This window comes from Tenrec ecaudatus, chromosome 4 (assembly GCF_050624435.1).
Source record: "Tenrec ecaudatus isolate mTenEca1 chromosome 4, mTenEca1.hap1, whole genome shotgun sequence".
Lineage (NCBI taxonomy): Eukaryota > Metazoa > Chordata > Mammalia > Afrosoricida > Tenrecidae > Tenrec > Tenrec ecaudatus.
In genome coordinates, this window is record NC_134533.1 from 71849123 (window position 1) to 71866439 (window position 17317).

The following is a 17317-nucleotide window of genomic DNA, read 5'->3' on the forward strand; positions in this document are numbered from 1 at the left end:
AGAAGTGATGTGGAACTTAAGAAGAATGTCAGGTTTTAGATTTTATCAATAATATTGCTGCCAATTCAGAAGTTGTCCTCTGATACGGTTCGGAAAGGTCGGATGGGGGCAGCCTTTTCCTAGAGCTCACTGGTGCTTCCTACATGCTGGGGACTTTATGTGCTTCTTCAGTCTGCAAGGTTGGAATATTCTTCTCATTTTTGCTTAAAACGGTTAAGTTACTCTTCCAAAATGGATCTTTGAACTCAGCAGAGTAATAGAGATGGAATTGGATCCCAGGTCTCTCAGACTCAAGGCCGGGGCTCTTTCTGCCAAACCACCGGCAGAACACTGTGGCAACGGTTCTGCGCTAGGAAATAATCTACCTTTGCAGTAGAAAGCGGCTTTCTTTTGGTTAATCATTTACACACTGCCCTGTTGCAAAAGCCACCAGGTTGGCTACAGAGGGGGCAAGAAGCTGTCTGTTACCTTACTATTTGAGGGGAATCAAATCCCTTTGCATTATGCTTTGTACTGGAGCCACGGAAACAGAATGAGTGTCCCTGTCCACTGCCAAAGACTACGCATGTAGGAACTCAGACGCCGAGCTGCGGCCCTGCTCACATAGCCCAACGGTGGGGACACCCTGTGAATGGATAAACAACTGTGGTGTCTCTGTGTACACATGCAATGAAATATTACTTAGCCAGAAAGAATTGTGAATTTCTGATACATACCACAACATGGAATAACCCTAAAAATATGATACTGAGTAAAAGAAATCAAATACAAAAAGAAGATATTGTATGTGATCCCCTTATTAAAACATCTAGAACAGGCAGCTGCTTAGCGACCAGGGTTTATTAGTGGTTACCAGCTCTGTGGGGGAAATTACTGATGACAGACCGCGTTTCTTTTTGGGGTTCTGGGAGACTTCGGGAGATGGAAAAGCTAGAGGATAAGGGGATCTAAGGGAAGGGCTAAAAGCTAAAGAGTAAATGGTTTCTTGTTGAAGTGATGAAAGTTTTACAATCGTTGAGGTGTTTACACAACTCTGAATATGCTATAAACCCACTAAATTATATTTTTAAATAAAAGATAGTGTAATGAATCATGGCATAAATATACAAAGGAAGGTTTGCAACAAAATTTCGCCCATTTCTTGGTTCATGACAGCTACCCCTATACCTAAAGAAGCTTCTGGTTTCACCCAAGTGTGGAGCAGGGGGAGGGAGAGGGCAAGGAACCTCTAGCTGTAGTTTCTTCATGGGATTCTAATGGGTGTGTGAGACAGAATGTTGAGTAAGCAATCAAGAACTCGGGCTAGCTACTGTTTTATACCATATATTACCATATGAAACCCTTTAAGGAGTGTTCTGTAAGCATGAAATCTTCTAGCTCTCCAGCTGCATATTTATACTGGCTGACCCCTCTTTTCTTTGTAAGTCAGACTCATTGTGGTTATGCGTATTTTTAGACTAACTAGACATCCCAGAAACCATCTGGTCTCTTGACAGTGGAAATTTTAAGCCAGTTGCCTTTCAGACAATACTGCTTTCTCCTAATTATGACTTCATTATATGTTTGGGTAGAGAGATTTCCCTAGAGATGTTGGCCTGCTTTCTGACAGAGTAGACAAGAATAATAGATCCGTATGTTGTGGTAGAAAACAGACAGACAGACCTTCGATTCATAGAGATACAGGTTTAAATCTTATCTTCAACTATGTGATCTGGGGAAGATTCCTTACCTCGGTTCTCTGTCTAGAAGTAGGGATGATAATACCGATCTCTTAAGGTTTTTCTATGGGTTAGATATGACAGAGTATGTTTCAAGCACTCACCACAGATCCTGGGAAATAATAGATCCCTAGTAGGAATGTTTTCTTGATTTAAAAGAAGAGAGGCATTTCTTTAATTCGTTAACAGCACTTTGATCTTTCAATTCATTAATTTTAAAATCCATTAACAGAAACTTATTGACTATATCTAGTATGTGCTACGTACTGTGTTAGAATTCAGAGATACATAAATGGATGGATATGCATCCAAGCATATGCAGGAGCAGTTATTTCTCCCATTTTTTGCAGAAGGGTATGTTTGGGGATCTTTCCATCTTAAAAACATTACCAAGTTTACTGCTATTAACTATTACCAGGCAGAATTTTGAAGCCTCTTAACCTGATCGGGTGTTAACAATAGTTATATCTGCATAGTATATTTATTACATGCAGTATTTTCACAATAATGATCTTAATACTCTTAGTGTCAGAATTCATACCCTATTGTGCCTGTAGAAGTACTTCTTGGATTTCATAAATAAGAAAGGGTTACAAATCCCCCTTTCCTGCCCTATAGTTTGTATCTCATTGGTATTTAAAAACATTCCTTTCATTGTGATGTCAGCAAACATGGTAGAACAGGGCACTCCACCGAAGCAGTAAATAAACTGACAAAAACTGTTAAAGTCAAGTTTATCAGAACTCTGGGAACTGATAAAAAATGTACAGCAAATAGGCAATGCTTAATCAAGGAAATACCTCAAATTCAGCAGTTAAGAAAATCTCTGTGGAATCACTAGATTATTGTCAGGTTAACAGAACAGATACATCAGTGGCCACACAGGACAAGAACTCAGACTTTACAAAACTAGGAAAGTCACTAAACAAACAATGTGACATGTAGCCAAGAAAATCTTAGAGAAGATTCTGATTTCTACAGTTGACACATTATAATATTCAAAATGCCTAGTTTTCAACAAAACAATTAGGCATGTGAAGAAATAAAAACATCTAGCCTATACATAGGAAAAATAGTATTAGGTTTGCTAGACAAAAGACTTTGAATTAACTCCCCCAAAATGCCCAAAGAGTTACGAAATCATAAGAATGTCATTTCAACAAATAGAGGATATTATTAAACAGATTAAAACTATAAAAAGCAGAGTAAAAATTCAGCAGCCCAAAAGTAAATAACTGAAGTGAGAAATTCACTAGAGGGATTCAACAGCAGAATTGAGCAGGCAGCCCCCTCCCCCCAGAAGAATTTATTTCAGGGGACAGCACTGAAGCTACAGTTCAGGGAGAGGGACTTATCTGATCAGAGCATACGAGAACAAATGAAGTGGGAGGAAGAGAGAGTGGGGCGCATCCTGGCCCACCAATCCCCGAGGATGATATTCCTGCTCAGAGCAGCCAAAGCACAGAGAGAACCATAGGACCAGCCCCACTAAGGTACACGACGTCCCTTGCTGACCCATTGCCTTACAGGGGACAACACTGGCAACACAGTGTAGGAATTGTGCCCAATCTAATTCTACCACACCAAGGCAAAACACTAAGGGCATGCAAGAGAGCAGCAAGGGGAGCAGAGCAAGGAAGTCCCAAGGGAATACCAAAGACAGACTTTGGGGCCAGGGTGTGTCACCCTATCAGACTCCACCTGAAAAACACTCCTAAAGGTCAACAAACAAACCTTGAACTATTTACAGGCTCTTCTTTCTTTTGTCATTGTTTTGATGCTTTGTTTTGCTCTGTCTTGTTTTTGTTCTTATTATCTCTGCAGGTTTATCTAGATATGATGGGCTGGATAAACAATCTGGAGGAGAAAACAATAGGACCGATGGTCTTAGGGGGACATGGGAGAAGGGGGAGGTGGGGGAAAGGAAGTGGTGTTAACAAACCCAGAGACAAGGGAACAACAAGTGATGCAAAATCGAGGGCAAGGAGGGTGTAGGAGCCTGGTAGGGCTTTTGATCAAGGGCAATGTAACCGAGAGGAATTACTGAAATCCAAATGAAGGCTGAGCATGATAGTGGGACAAGAAGAAAGTAAGAGGAAATAGAGGAAAGACCTAGGAGGCAAAGGGCATTTATAGAGGTCTAAATACAGAGACATACATAAATATATTTATGTATGATGATGGGGAAATAGATCTATGTGCATATATTTATAGGTTTAGTATTAAGGTAGCAGATGGACATTGGGCCACCATTCAAGTATTCCCTCAATGCAAGAACTCTTTGTTCTATTAAACTGGCCTTCCATGATTACTGAAGACAAATGGGTGCATAAGCAAATGTGGCGAAGAAAGCTGATGGTGCCCCGCTATCAAAAGATATAGCATCTGGGGTCTTAAAGGCTTGAAGGAAAATAAGCAGCTATCCAGCTGAGAAGCAGCAAAGCCCACATGGAAGAAGCACACCACCCTGTGTGATCATGAGGTGTTGAAGGGATCAGATATCAGGCATCAAAGAGCAAAAAAATCATATCATTGTGAATGAGGGGGAGTGCAGATTGGGGACCCAAAGCCCATCTGTAGGTAATTGGACATCCATTTACAGAAGGGTCATGGGGAGGAGACGAACCAGTCAGGGTGCAGTGTAGCAATGATGAAACTTCTAACTTTCCTCTAGTTCTTAAATACTTCCTCCCCACCCTGCACTATCATGATCCCAATTCTACCTTACAAATCCGGCTAGACCAGAGGATGTACACTGGTACAGATGGGAACTGGAAACACAGGGAATCCAGGACAGATGATCCCTTCAGGACCAGTGGTAAGAGGGCGATACCAGGAGGGGAAGGGGAAGGTGGGGGAGAAAGGGGGATTACAAGGATCTACATGTGACCTCCTTCCTGGGGGACAGACAACAGAAAACTGGGTGAAGGGAGATGTTGGACACTGTAAGATATGACAAAATCATAATTTATAAATTATAAGGGCTCATGAGGGAGGGGGAGCAGGAAGGGAGGGGAAAATGAGGAACCTGGTCTAGGACTCAAGTAGAAAGCAAATGTTTTGAGAATGATGAGGGTCACAAATGTGCTTGACATACAATGGATATATGTATGGATTGTGATAAGAGTTGTACGAGCCCCCAATAAAATTATTTTTTTTAATTCCCAAACTTACTGGATTGCTTGAGACTAGAGGGCTCCCTGAAACTATAACATGGGTACATTTTCATTCATTTATTTATTTATTTAAGCCATTTTATTAGGAACTCATACAACTCTTATCACAATCCATGCATACATCAATTATGTAAAGCACATCTGTATATTCTTTGACCTCATCATTTTCAAAGCGTTTGCTCTCCACTTAAGCCCTTTGCATCAGGTCCTCTTTTTTCCCCTCCCTCCCCGCCCCCCTCTCCCTCATGAGCCCTTGGTAATTTATAAATTACTATTTTGTCATATCTTGCCTGTCCAGCGTCACCCTTGACCCTCTTTTCTGTTGTCCGTCCCCCACGGAGGAGGTCACATGTAGATCCTTGTAATTGGTTTCCTCTTTCCAACCCACTCTCCCTCTACCCTCCCAGTATCACCCCTCATACCCCTGGTCCTGAAGGTAGCATCCTCCACAGGTACATTTTAAACCTTATACCTGTCCCTGGAGGTCACCTAATACGTAAATGACAGATTGGCTCATAGAATAAACTAATCCATGAGCAATGAACTTCTTTCAGACAAATCATGTAAGATGTAGAGATGAGTTTTCTTTTGATGAGTTTTCTTAAATGGTAATAAAATTAAAAAGTACTGGAAAACAGAGATCAAAAGACTAGGGGTGGGTGTAGGGCAATTAGAGTAAAGGAAATGGTCTAACAGAGAGGAACGACTGAGTGAAAATAGTGTTGGGCTGCTAACTGCAGGGTCTGCAGTTCAGCCCAGCAGGTGTTCCAGAGGTGAAAAATGAGATGGCTGCTCCCGTGGCCATTTACGTTTTGGAAACCCTTTGAAACAGCTCGGTTCTGGCCTACAGGGTCACTGAGTCAGAGTCTACTCAGTGGCAGTAGGGTTTTGGTGAAACATATATTCAATGTGACTGAATCACCTGTAGAAATTGTTAGATGGGGACTTGACTTGCTGTGCAATATTTCTTTCACCTGCTGACTCAAAGCGACCCCCTGTGGGTTTCTGAGACTAACTTTTCGGGAGCAGAAAGCCCAGTCTTTGTCCCGCAGAGTGACTGATGCTTGTAAACCGCTGACCATGTGGATCGCAGCCCAACGCACAACCACTACTCCGCCAGGGCTCCTCTTCACTGGATATACAATAGAATATGGTTTTTGTTTTTCTAAGGAAGAATATTTGAAGACGTAATGATGGAAACTTCCCAGATTTGATGTAGGACATGAGTACAGACATCTAAGAACATCAACAAACCCCACGTCAGAGGCACATTGTAATCAAGCTTTTGAAAGCCTAATAGAGATCCTGAAACAGCAAGAAGGAAGCACAGGAGGAAAATTCACTGCTCCATAAGAAGTGAGGGAAGCAAGCAGGCACATCACACTGAGGCGCTGCCGCAAACATTGCTTTCTGAGTCCCTTCTGAGAAGTCTTGAGCTTTGTAAGATGCAAAAATGTTGGATCAAGTTTAACTGTCTGTGCTGCCTTTTTTCACCTGAAAGAATCGAGAGGTGGTGCCCATGTCTCCCACTGGTCTCTCTGGCCAGGGGGGTGACAGTCAGTAAGGATGTAGAATAGGAGCCAAGCTGGTCCCAGGCATCCTGCAAGTATAAGAGGCAGTTTATAATCAGAGTGCCATTTTTGTTGTTTAAATAATTTCACCTTTTGGAGTGCATAATTTAAAACTATATGCTAATAAAAAGTTTTAAAGCCTGAAAAAAAATGTGTTATGTTGTTAGGTGCCATTGAGTCAGCTCTGACCCATAGCAACTTTAAACACAATACAGTGACACACTGCCTGGTCCTGCAACATCCTCACAACTGTTCCATGCCTGAGGCCATTGATGCAGGCACCGTGTCAGTCCATCTCGATGAGGGCCCTTCCACTTCACGAAGCATGATGTCCTTCTCCAGGGACTGATCTCTCCTGAAAATATGTCCAAAGGATGTAAGATGGGGTCTTGCCATCCTTGCCTCTGAGGAGCACTCTGCCTTACTTCATCCAATACAGATGTGTTTGTTCTTTTAGCAGCCCATGGTACTTTCAGTATTCTTCTCCAGCAGCACAGTTCAAAGGTATCGATTCTTCCTTATTCCGTGTCCACCTTTCATATGCATATGAGGCGATGAAGAATACCACGGTTTGGGTCAAGCACACCTGAGTCCTCAAAGTAGCATCCTTGTTCTTCGTTTCTCTAAATCAGCAGATTTACGTAATGCAGCACATCTTCTGATCGCTTGACTGCTGCTTCCATGAACGTTGATACAAAATCCCGAGGTCAACGTTGCTCCTTTCATCATGACGTTACTCGTTGGTGCAGTTGAGAGCATTTGAGTCTTCCTTCCATTGGTGTTGTAATCCATGGGGAGGCTGCAGTCCTTGATCTTCGTCAGCAGGTGCTTTAATTCCTCCTCATTCTCAGCAAGCAATATGAGAACGTCATCTACATACCGCAGGTTGTTAATAAACTTTCCTCCAATCCTGTTGCTGCATTCTTCTTCATAGAAGCATGCAGATTTAATCATTGTGCTGCGAGGGCACAACCCTATCACACACCTTTCCTGCTGTTTAACCATGCAGTGTCCCCCTTGTTCTGTTCGCACAACTCCCTCTCGACTCACATACTGGTCTGCAGGAGCACAGTGAAGTGATCGGGAGTTTCCTTTCTTGTCAAGGTTGTCCACAGTGTGTTCTGGTGCACACAGTCGGACGCCTTTGCACAGTCAATGAAACACAAGGAAACAGTGTTTTGGTATTCTCTACTAAAAGCAAGATCTACCTCACCTCAGCAATGACATCCCTTGTTTTACGTCCTTTTGTGAATCCAGAAAAATATATGTATGCTGAGTGAACTAAGTCAGAAACAGTATGATCTCACTTATATGAAATATTTAGAGTCTAGAATAGGCACAAGTGCAGTGGCTGTATTAGTGGTTACTGGGAGGAGTAGGCACAGGTAAAATATCAATAGCAAAAACAAATAGCGGGACAGAAACAAAGGGGAATAATAAATCTGAAGCACCCCTACTTAGAGGGTAGGTTACGGTTATTTGCCAATAAATTTGATACTGTTAGATTAATGCTATAATTAGGGTTCCGTGGAGTTCAGTGTGGGTTGTAAAGTCATAGTGAAACACATAAGACAAAAACCATGTGTTCTTAAAATCTTGTACCATCACCAAGACTGGGGTCTTAGGTGTCCAAAATAAATGACTTGAGGGAAGAGCTACATGTAATTTTCATTCCCTGCCTAAAAATCCACTGCATGACTGTATTTCATAAATGCTTAAATATTTGTTTCATGGCTGATTTAGATTGCTTGAGGAGAGCTTGGGGCCCAATAAAAGGGAAAAAATACTGAATGCAAAGGTGATTTAGCACCTTATTCACCTTGTTCAGGGAGACGAAACGCCCCTGCACCGCTTTAAGCAGGGACAGCATAGCCATGGGTCTCACCTCATCCACCCAGGGGCCCGTCTGGGGGCCTCTCTTTTGACAGGATTTGTTCTCTAGATGGGTTTTGATCTTTGTAATTTTTTATTGTAGCTATTTCTGCTGTGGCTGCCCCAAAGAATTGTCTGAATGGTGGGTAGAAACAGCAAAGGGTAGATTCCAGAAGAGATTGTTATCATTTTTGCTTAACTAGAATACACAGTGATTTTGACTCTGTCTTTTATAACCCTTTTCCAGAAATTTAAACTCCAAGGTGGAGAGGAGTCCCATCTGCAGTGACACTGCCCAGGACAGAACAAAGAGCAGACTGCGAGCAGCTCCAGCCAACAAAGCCAAGGTAGACTCCAACACAGGCTCCAGGGCTCTGGTGCTCTGCCTCTGCTCATGACCACAGAAGGGACTCGCAGGCGACAAGAGACAGAAGGGGTCCTAGGCACAGTAGTTAGGTTCTACAGACAGATAGGAAGGGAGCTATAATAACCAAGTGGGAGGAACTAGGGCCACCAGGTAAACCTTTAAAAAAGCCCTAGCTTCTCTCTCTCTCTATTTTTATAAATATATATTTATATATAAGTATTTATAAATATAATATGTAGATATTTATATATTTTATAAATAATATATATTTTATAAATATATATTTTAAGATTTTCTATTTTATGTTTTCAGAGTATAGGGATTTTTATTAAATGGTGGACATTCTAGGTTAGAGATTTTCCTCCTTTCTTAGTCTCGCGTCATTCTTCATCCCTGTTCGTATCCCTCTCCTTCCATATCTCCACTGCCACAAAGGAATTAATACATATGTGTGAAGGAGCTTCAAGAAGCTCATGGAAAAACTCCATTAGCTTTTAATTCCATTTTCCCACAAACTTTCGAAGCCTCTGCGCATGCATGCATTTAGTCATGCATTTAGCATCTGCTCAAGCAACGTCCAACTGCAGAGGTCTGTAGGCCCCGCCCCACAAACCCTGTTCTAGGGACATTTGTAGGTGCTCCCATCGCTCACAGCAGCAGGTACCACTTTGCAATATGCATCGGGATCTTACTATGTTAAGGATGCGTTAGTGTATGTGGAGGGCTTCGTTAGTTTCACATGGAAAGGTATACATATTCTGTGTCCCGAGCGAGACCTTTGACTGACATTAGATATAAACTGTACCTAACTGTTCCAACTTCATGTCCAAATTCAACTGACAGACAGACTTAGGAATGGAACTCCTTCATACTCTGGGGACTGCCTGTAGATAACATGGTGTTCACACAACATTCACATCACATAGCATCCTATCACAGATTGAATCAGGGACTTTAAGTGACACATGGCTGCCCCCCCCCTTTCTCTCTAACATTTTAAAAAATCTCTTCCAGGTCACAACTATGACTCCAGCATCTAACCCTAAAATTGGTGTTCTCTTGTCTACTCAAAACAACCGCTGCCTCTCAGCCCCCGACTTGGCCGTCGAGAAGCGTCTGCCCTTCAGCGCCCTCTCAGCCCTGACTTCCCTGCAGAAGCCAGAGCGCTCCATCAGCCCCGAGAGCAACGACAGCATCTCTGAAGAACTAAACCATTTCAAGCCCATTGTGTGCTCCCCATGCACTCCTCCCAAGAGACTCCCTGACGGCCGAGTGCTGAGTCCCCTCATCATCAAATCCACGCCCCGCAACCTCAACAGGAGCCTGCAGAAGCAGACTTCTTATGAGGCCAGTCCATGGATCCTCAAAAAGTGGGAACAGATCTTTCAGGAACGGCAGATCAAAAAGACCCTTTCAAAAGCCACTCTCACGTCTCTGCCTCCGGAAGCAGGGGAAGACTTGCTAGTCTCTGACGTTATGCATTCTAGCAAGAAGCCAGTTCTGGCTTTAAATACAAGACTGTCCAGCGGGCAGCTTCTCTCAGAGGACACGGGGCCCACGCCCACTGACCTGGATTTCTTCCCTTCCGTTAGCCAAACGAAAGCCGAGCAGGGCAGCGATAGGAAAAGGAACACTGTACTTTCCCTGGAAACCTGCTGTTCCCCAGAACTCAAAGGGAGAGCCAGTGGGACTCCTTTGGAACGGGATCCGAGTGAGAGGTCAGGCTCAACCTCAGAAGCCAAGCTAGACAGACCCTGTGTCAGTACGGCCACGAAAGGCCAAACCATCCATTCAGCGCTACCCAAAAACAGTGTGGTGGTGGGGGGCCTCAAAACAAAGAGACAGTTGAAGGCACTGAATCATTTTGACCTGCCAAATGGTGTCCTGGTGGACACTCGAGGTGAGGAGCAGCCCCCGTGCCTGCGTCGGGGCCGGAAGAGACGCTGTAAGACCAAGCACCTGGAGCAGAATGGCTCCCTTAAGAAACTGCGGCAAACTGGGGGGGAGGTGGGCCTGGCCCCAGCCGCCCCAGCGCTGCGAGAGATGGAGCAGAAGCTGCAGCAAGAGGAAGCGGACCGACAGCTGGCTCTGCAGCTGCAGCGCCTGTTTGACAGCGAGCGGCGGACTGTGAGTCGGCGCAAAGGAAGCGTGGACCAGTATCTTTTGCGGTCTAGCAACATGGCTGGGGCTAAGTAGCTCCAACATTGGACGGTGTTACTTACTTTCTCAAGGTCACTGATCCTGAAGAGCTGAGTGTTCTTGCTGTGGGGTTCTCTTGATGGCAAAGGACTGTTTTATAAGGTTCTGGGAGGCTCCAGGGTCATTGTCATCAATATCCAAGGGAACTGTGTCCCTGCCTCTGTGTCCCTGCGACCCAGACCAGAAGCACTCTCCATCCCCAGAGTGACCCACTCTGTGGGCGCCTAGGCCGATCTGGCAGCACGGCCTCCTTCAGGAGAGCAGTGGCCACTTAGCGGTGGTAGAGGAAAGCGGGGTGCCGTCTCAAATGGATAGCCCTCCCGGCTTCTCTCTCTCGGGCCTTGTTTTAAATCAGCCTTGCAGATAAAAACTCAGTCTGTCTTTATCAAGGGAATGGATTGGTATAGTTCTTGCTTAGATCTGAAATAATAGATGGTTATGGACCAGCCCGTCACCCCCACCCCTGCCTCCACCCCAACCATGGCACAGATACCTATATCCACCTAATTCAGTTGAGCTGACATGTCAACAAACATTAAGCTACATTCCCTGCTTAAAAATTCACGTTTGATCAATGGTGTTGTCATTGTTTAATTGGTCTTTCCAAGAGACCTACTATGTAAGTGCTATTAGCCCCTTTTTTAGACAAAGAAACTGCAGTGCGGGTGTCCCCATTCTCGCAACTCCTCAGTGGCATAGCCCAGACTGACTGCTGGGTCTCCTGACAACAAATCCCATGGATTTTCCACACTCAAAAGTTGCCCCTAATGGACTGTAACCCAGGGGCATGGGCTGGGGGGGGGGGAGGGTGTCTAGGGAAAGCTGGCTGGGCAGTGACCGTCAGGGCAGAATCCACAAGCAAAGCATGGAGGTGGATGGGAAGTATAAATCTCTCTGGCACAGTTAGCTATCCCTATCCCCTGCAGTCAACAGCTTCCTGTTTTCCTGGGTGCTCCAGCCTATTAGTACTCTTTACGTGACCACGGCTTATCTGCAGCATTGCTTTAAAACCTCCCACATTTGGCCAGAAGTCAGGCAAAGAGCTGACACTGTACCTTGTGGAAACCTGGTATCTAGCTGGCTGCAGCTGTAAATTCAGTCCCGTGGGCCTCGGGGGTTATTTTCCGCAGCAGCTGACACCGTGTGTCTTTTGCATCCCTTGCGGTGCGTGGTGTTTCTGCCCATCTGGGCTCGTGGAGATTAAGGATTAAGGTATGATTGAATGGAATCTCAGAGGGGCTGGCATTCCCTGTGCATGTGTGAGCTGTGACTATAAAGTCATGTGACTGGCATTTTAAACTCATCAGAGCTTATATATCCCCATGTACATTGTCCCCTTTGAGTAGTCCCAGCAGCGAATGACTTAGTTTCCCAAATGATGTTGCCCTTGCCAAAACATTTCTGGAACTGTGCTCACAGTCTTGAGGCAGACGCCTACAATTTCAGAACTAGAAGGAACCTCAGTCGACATTTCCCCAGTCACCTCCTTTTTCTGACGCAGAGGCTGAGTCAGGGCAGTGCTTCACTGATCAAGGTTCCTATAGCGCCTTCTTGTGGTTTTTCTCAGGAGACTTGCCCAGGGAAAACTGCCAGCTTTTTGTTGTTAAAGGAGAGAAAACTTCGTTGAAACGAGAAGGTGGGTTACCTAGAGGCAGAGATAGGTTGAAGTCATAATTGAGGAGCAGCTGTCCTGAAGTCCCAGTCAAAGTCCCGGAGATGCTATAAGCATCGTGGTCATCGCCGGCATCTGTGGTGGAGGCTCCTTGGTGACGGCTTTGGTAGGGAACATCACTCACCCGGATGGATGTAGTCTGCACTCTTTGTGCTGGTTTGTGGGCACACAGATGTGTACATCATTCTCTCTGCTTTCTCTTCAGGCCACTTTGTGGTAGGTCCTGCCAGCAACATATGCCTCCCAGGGGCTGCTGGAGGGCACGTTAGTGCCCGAGGTAGAAGAGCTGGTCCTGGTTCACAGAGGACAAGGGGGTGACCTTAACAAATAAATGTCCATAGGGAACACATCCAGTACCGCCATCTTGTAAAAGCATCTCCCTTTTGATCTCAGTAGATACTATTGGAAGGCTAGTCCCATTGATAGTAGCAAAGACACTTATTTTTCCACTTACCACCTTTTCTAGAGAGCCAATAATTTGAAAAATGCTTCTCAGTTGGAACTGAAGTTTGTTCTCAGAAAAGAAAAAGATATTTTTAATAGACAAAGATATATTTTAAATATTTTCCCAAATTAACACTTTGATTTTAAGAGATTGCATAGTAGTTAGCAACAAGTGTAGCTTCAGGTGCAGATGGAAGAAGTACTTGTTAGCAGATATTCCAAATGCTAGGTCCAGCTTGCCTTGCTTCCCCTGCACGGAACGTGGTGCCTACGTGGTAGCAGCAGCTGCTGGTTTCCAAGCTCCCAGTGAGCAGCGGCCCTTCAGGTATAAGCAGAGCTGTTTACATGAAGGCAGAAAGAGGCTCGGTCTTTAATCTGCTTGGCTTTGGAGAAGAGAGAAACCACTAAGGTATTGTTTGTATTTTAAGATGCTCCCCATATGAAATAACCAAAAACCTAAACCCTTTTTTATTTCTTAAAAATGCCTGTCAGGTTGCTGGATTGTGAAGTTGGTCATAACTGGAATTATTGGCATGATTTGGGGGGAAGCGTGAGAAAGACAACACAGATCCATGCGGGGAGCTTGTGAGCGAGACTGGGGCTCTTTCGCACAACACAGGGTTCCTCCCAAGCCTCTGAAGGGCAGCTCGCACCCACACCCTCCTATCCTGCTCACTCGGTTCCTTGTGATATTTTTGGTCCTATTAAAGGGAGCTTTTGAGAAATGGGAGGGTGGAGGTCACGCTGATGGAAAGAACAAGAAGCGGAGATCCTCGGGAACCAGCTCAGGACGCACTGATGACACCGCTCCAGATCCCCTTTGGGCCTGTTGGGCTGGTACCACATCAGGAGTAGGCCGCCATTCGCTGGCCCCTTTCATATCATCGCCTCCTTTTAAAAAGAGTTTCATTCTCGGCTTAGGCTTGCTAGGAAAACCTTTCATAAATGACTTCATTTATTTTCTTAAAATATAATTTTTGATTTTTTTTTTTCTTAAGGAAGCCGTAATAATGAACGTTTTCTATGTTTGTTGTACTTCATTCTCTGTAAAGGAACATTGTCGTTAAAGAGAGTAAAAGTGCTTAGTCAGTTGCTGTCTAATTGCAATCTGATGATGAAAAAGGACCCTGCCACTGTGCTGGACGGATGGAGTTGATGACCACCTGTACTGTGCTTGCTTTTGTGCCGTTTCCCGAGCTTCCCACTCTTGTGACAACCCTGTGCTGGGCCCTGGAGATGTAAGGTGCAAAGGACAGCCCTGTCCTTGAGAATGCATTTTTGGATGTGGCTGGACACTTTGTTCTTGCTCTTAAAAATAGGTCAGTCCTTCAGAGTGGTGATCTCGCACAGTCCTGTTGCAAGTACTGCCCAGCACTCAGCACACGCTCTTTAGAGAGCACGTCAGTATTCATGAACTGGGCTGCAGCAGTGTCTCCCAGCTTCTGCGGGATCTCACCAAAGGAAAATGGATTTTCTCCTGCAGTGCTTACAGGGCAGGAACATTTCTTCAGGAGCTGTTCTTAGCTCACACCCAACAAAATGAGGCAGACTGACATGACTGCTGACATGGCCAGGGGAGGCCCACACCTGACTTAGCAACTCCTTACCCTCCTCCTCAGCCAGATGGCTAGTCGGAGTTGGCGACAACGTGACAATTCTCTTCTTTTCTCTGCCTGGATTTTCATTGAGATGGAGGCCCCAGGGGAGGCACAAGGAGTGAGTGAGAGGCAGGGGACTGACGTGCCCCCCCCCCTCCCCGCTTCGTCGTCACTGTCAAGTGTTACAGCGGAGCGGATGCTCAGGATTCATCCAACCAATGAGGAACATTACCTTTGCTAATGAGGAGAATACCTAAGTGACTGGGGACATTTTAAACAGCTCTATCCTTCTGGTGGTTTTTCAAGTTAGAATGAAGATGTACCCCTAGCTCCTACATACATACCCAGGTAGTATGAATGATAGGAATCTGAAACTTTGGAAAGTAATATATTTTGGTTGGAATCGTGACCATTAAACCATCACGGGTTACAATCCACGCCTTCATTTTCATTGAAAATGAACTTCTCAGCCTTTCCCTCATCAGCTCATAGAATGACTTCTTGCCATGGTCTCTTGAGGCAAGCATAGCGAGTTATGACTTCATAGGCTCTCTCTTTTGGAAGAGACTGGCCAGAGCAGGTCTCAAGGATGGTGGGGACAGGGCAGGGGTGAAGGGAAAGTGCCAAGACCAACTGCTCCTTGTCCTGTGGACTTGCAGTATTTTGTTTTTTCCTCTGAAGAAGAAAGATTGACTCACGCTGCTTTGTGATTAAAGGCTTCCTTAAAGGTCTTTTAAGCAAGGGGCCAAGTTTTCCCAACCTTCCTCTTATGGGAGGCAGCCCCAAACCTGGCAGGTGCCCTCCCTACTTCTTCTCATTTCTTAAATCAAGATACAGACAAAGCCTAGGTAACTTCCTCCTTGCATTTTGAAAACAGGCAGTGTACTCCTCAAGCATCCAGCTCGTAGAGTTCAAGAGTAGTTGGACCCTCTCTCTGGATTAATAGTCAGCAGTCAGACGCTCCCCTTGTTGGCACCACCCACTCCCCAAACTGTGCCACCAGTGGGAGCAGAGGCACCCACTAGGTTCGAGTTTGCATTAAACATGTCACCGCCAACCCTTAGCCTCCAGGAGCACTTAAACATTCTATTAAGAATACTATGCAAGAGAAAAGGGAAAGTAAAACTATGCTTTACTGCCAACTAATGGAGTCCCCCCACCCCATGACTTGCTATTTACTCACAATTCTTCGTATAAATGCTGTTATCCTTAGGCCCTTCTCTCCTCCTCCCTAGAAGTAGGAAATGGATTCTGTATTGGGTTGCTTCATCCTGCTCTCTGCATCCGAATCTGAGAAGGGGCCTGGATCCTGGTGGACTGCCATTGCTGGCTGCCCCATCGCCAACTCCTCATGGAGAGCACTGGACGAAGACGGGGGCCTCGGGACAGGGCCTGCCCCGTCAAGGGGGCGTCTGCCAACAAGAAACTGCCGTGGAGCCATGCGGGTGACATGGTACTGAGACTACCAAAGTGCATTCTTCAATGTATGTCTGCCTGCTTGAGGAGAGGCCTAAATTGAGAATACAGTAAAAGTAAACTTGAAAAAAAATAAATGTTCTGTTTTCAGTTAAAGTTTTGTCTCTGGAGAACAATATCAGACCACCTCAGCTAAGCTGAAGGCTGTGTGTAACTTGGGGTTTTGTTTTGATACTGTCCCTGGCATCAAGTCAGCTCAGACTCACGGTGAGCCTGGAGGATGGGGCAGAACTGCCCTGTGGGCGTCCCAGAGTGACTAACTCTACGGGAGCCCACAGCCCCATGCTTCTCCCGACGAGCAGCAGCTGCTGGCTGCACATGCCGAGCTCACAGTTAGCAGCCTGGCTGGTCACCACACACCACCTGCTTTGGCAGACGTGACGGCAGCATGGTGGATGGAGGCGACACGGGCGTGGGGTTTCCCTGTGAGCTCAGAGAGCTGCTGTCGACACTGCCCTTCTCGTGCCCTAGCAGTCGTATTTCTAGGGAAGCCACCAAGAGTGAGCTTGCGTTAAGGAACTGAGTGACTCAGTGTCACCGAGTACATTCACTGCCCCTAATGCACCCCACCCCACCCCAAGGAACAAATTCCGTTGCCCGTAGGACTTTTCTCTTGTAAGCATACTGGATGGCATTCGCTTTGCCCACTGGGGCAGCGCCGAGAATGTCTGCTTTGCTTTGTCTTTTTTTTTTAATAGCCTCTTATTGGAACCGTTGCTTAGGAATTCACCAAAATCCCCTTGGCACCAGTGTCTCATCCAGCAGAGAACAAACGTATCTCTGTTCCATCTAAACTTGGAAACCGCTTTGGTTTTTTTTGCAAGGCTGGTGTAAGCCATGCCATACATGGTAAACCAGCACTCGGTCCACAGGAGGGCTGGCCGTTCCTTGAAAGCAGCAGTGCAGCTAGTTGGAGAAGAGAGAGATTGTTCCATAGCCTCTAAAGCAGTGGTTCTCAACCTTCCTAACGCCACGACCCTTTCATACTGTTCCTCATGTTGTGGTAACACCCCCCCCCCAACCATAAATTATTGTCCTTGCTACTTCATCACTCATTTTGCTGCCATTTTGAATCAGGCAATCCCTGTAAAAGGGTCGTATGACCCCCCCAAAGGGGTCGTGACCCACAGGTTGAGAACCGCACTATTACTTGCTCGGTAACCTAGTGGTCTGATTAGCATGGCTCGGTTTGACAGACGAGGAGTTATTCCTAACCTGCAGGCT

The 17317-nt window shown here is 45.5% G+C and overlaps 1 protein-coding gene across 1 annotated transcript in view; it reads left to right on the forward strand.

Annotated features, from left to right (window-relative positions):
• Positions 1-16217, forward strand: part of RNF169 (ring finger protein 169) — a 104043-nt gene extending 87826 nt beyond the window's left edge. Inside the window, exons 5-6 of the mRNA XM_075546277.1 lie at positions 8585-8684; positions 9719-16217. Coding sequence (XP_075402392.1) covers positions 8585-8684; positions 9719-10900 — 1282 coding nt within the window. The 3' untranslated portion in view covers positions 10901-16217. The remainder of the gene's footprint in view (positions 1-8584; positions 8685-9718) is intronic.
• Positions 16218-17317: the final 1100 nt, after the last annotated feature.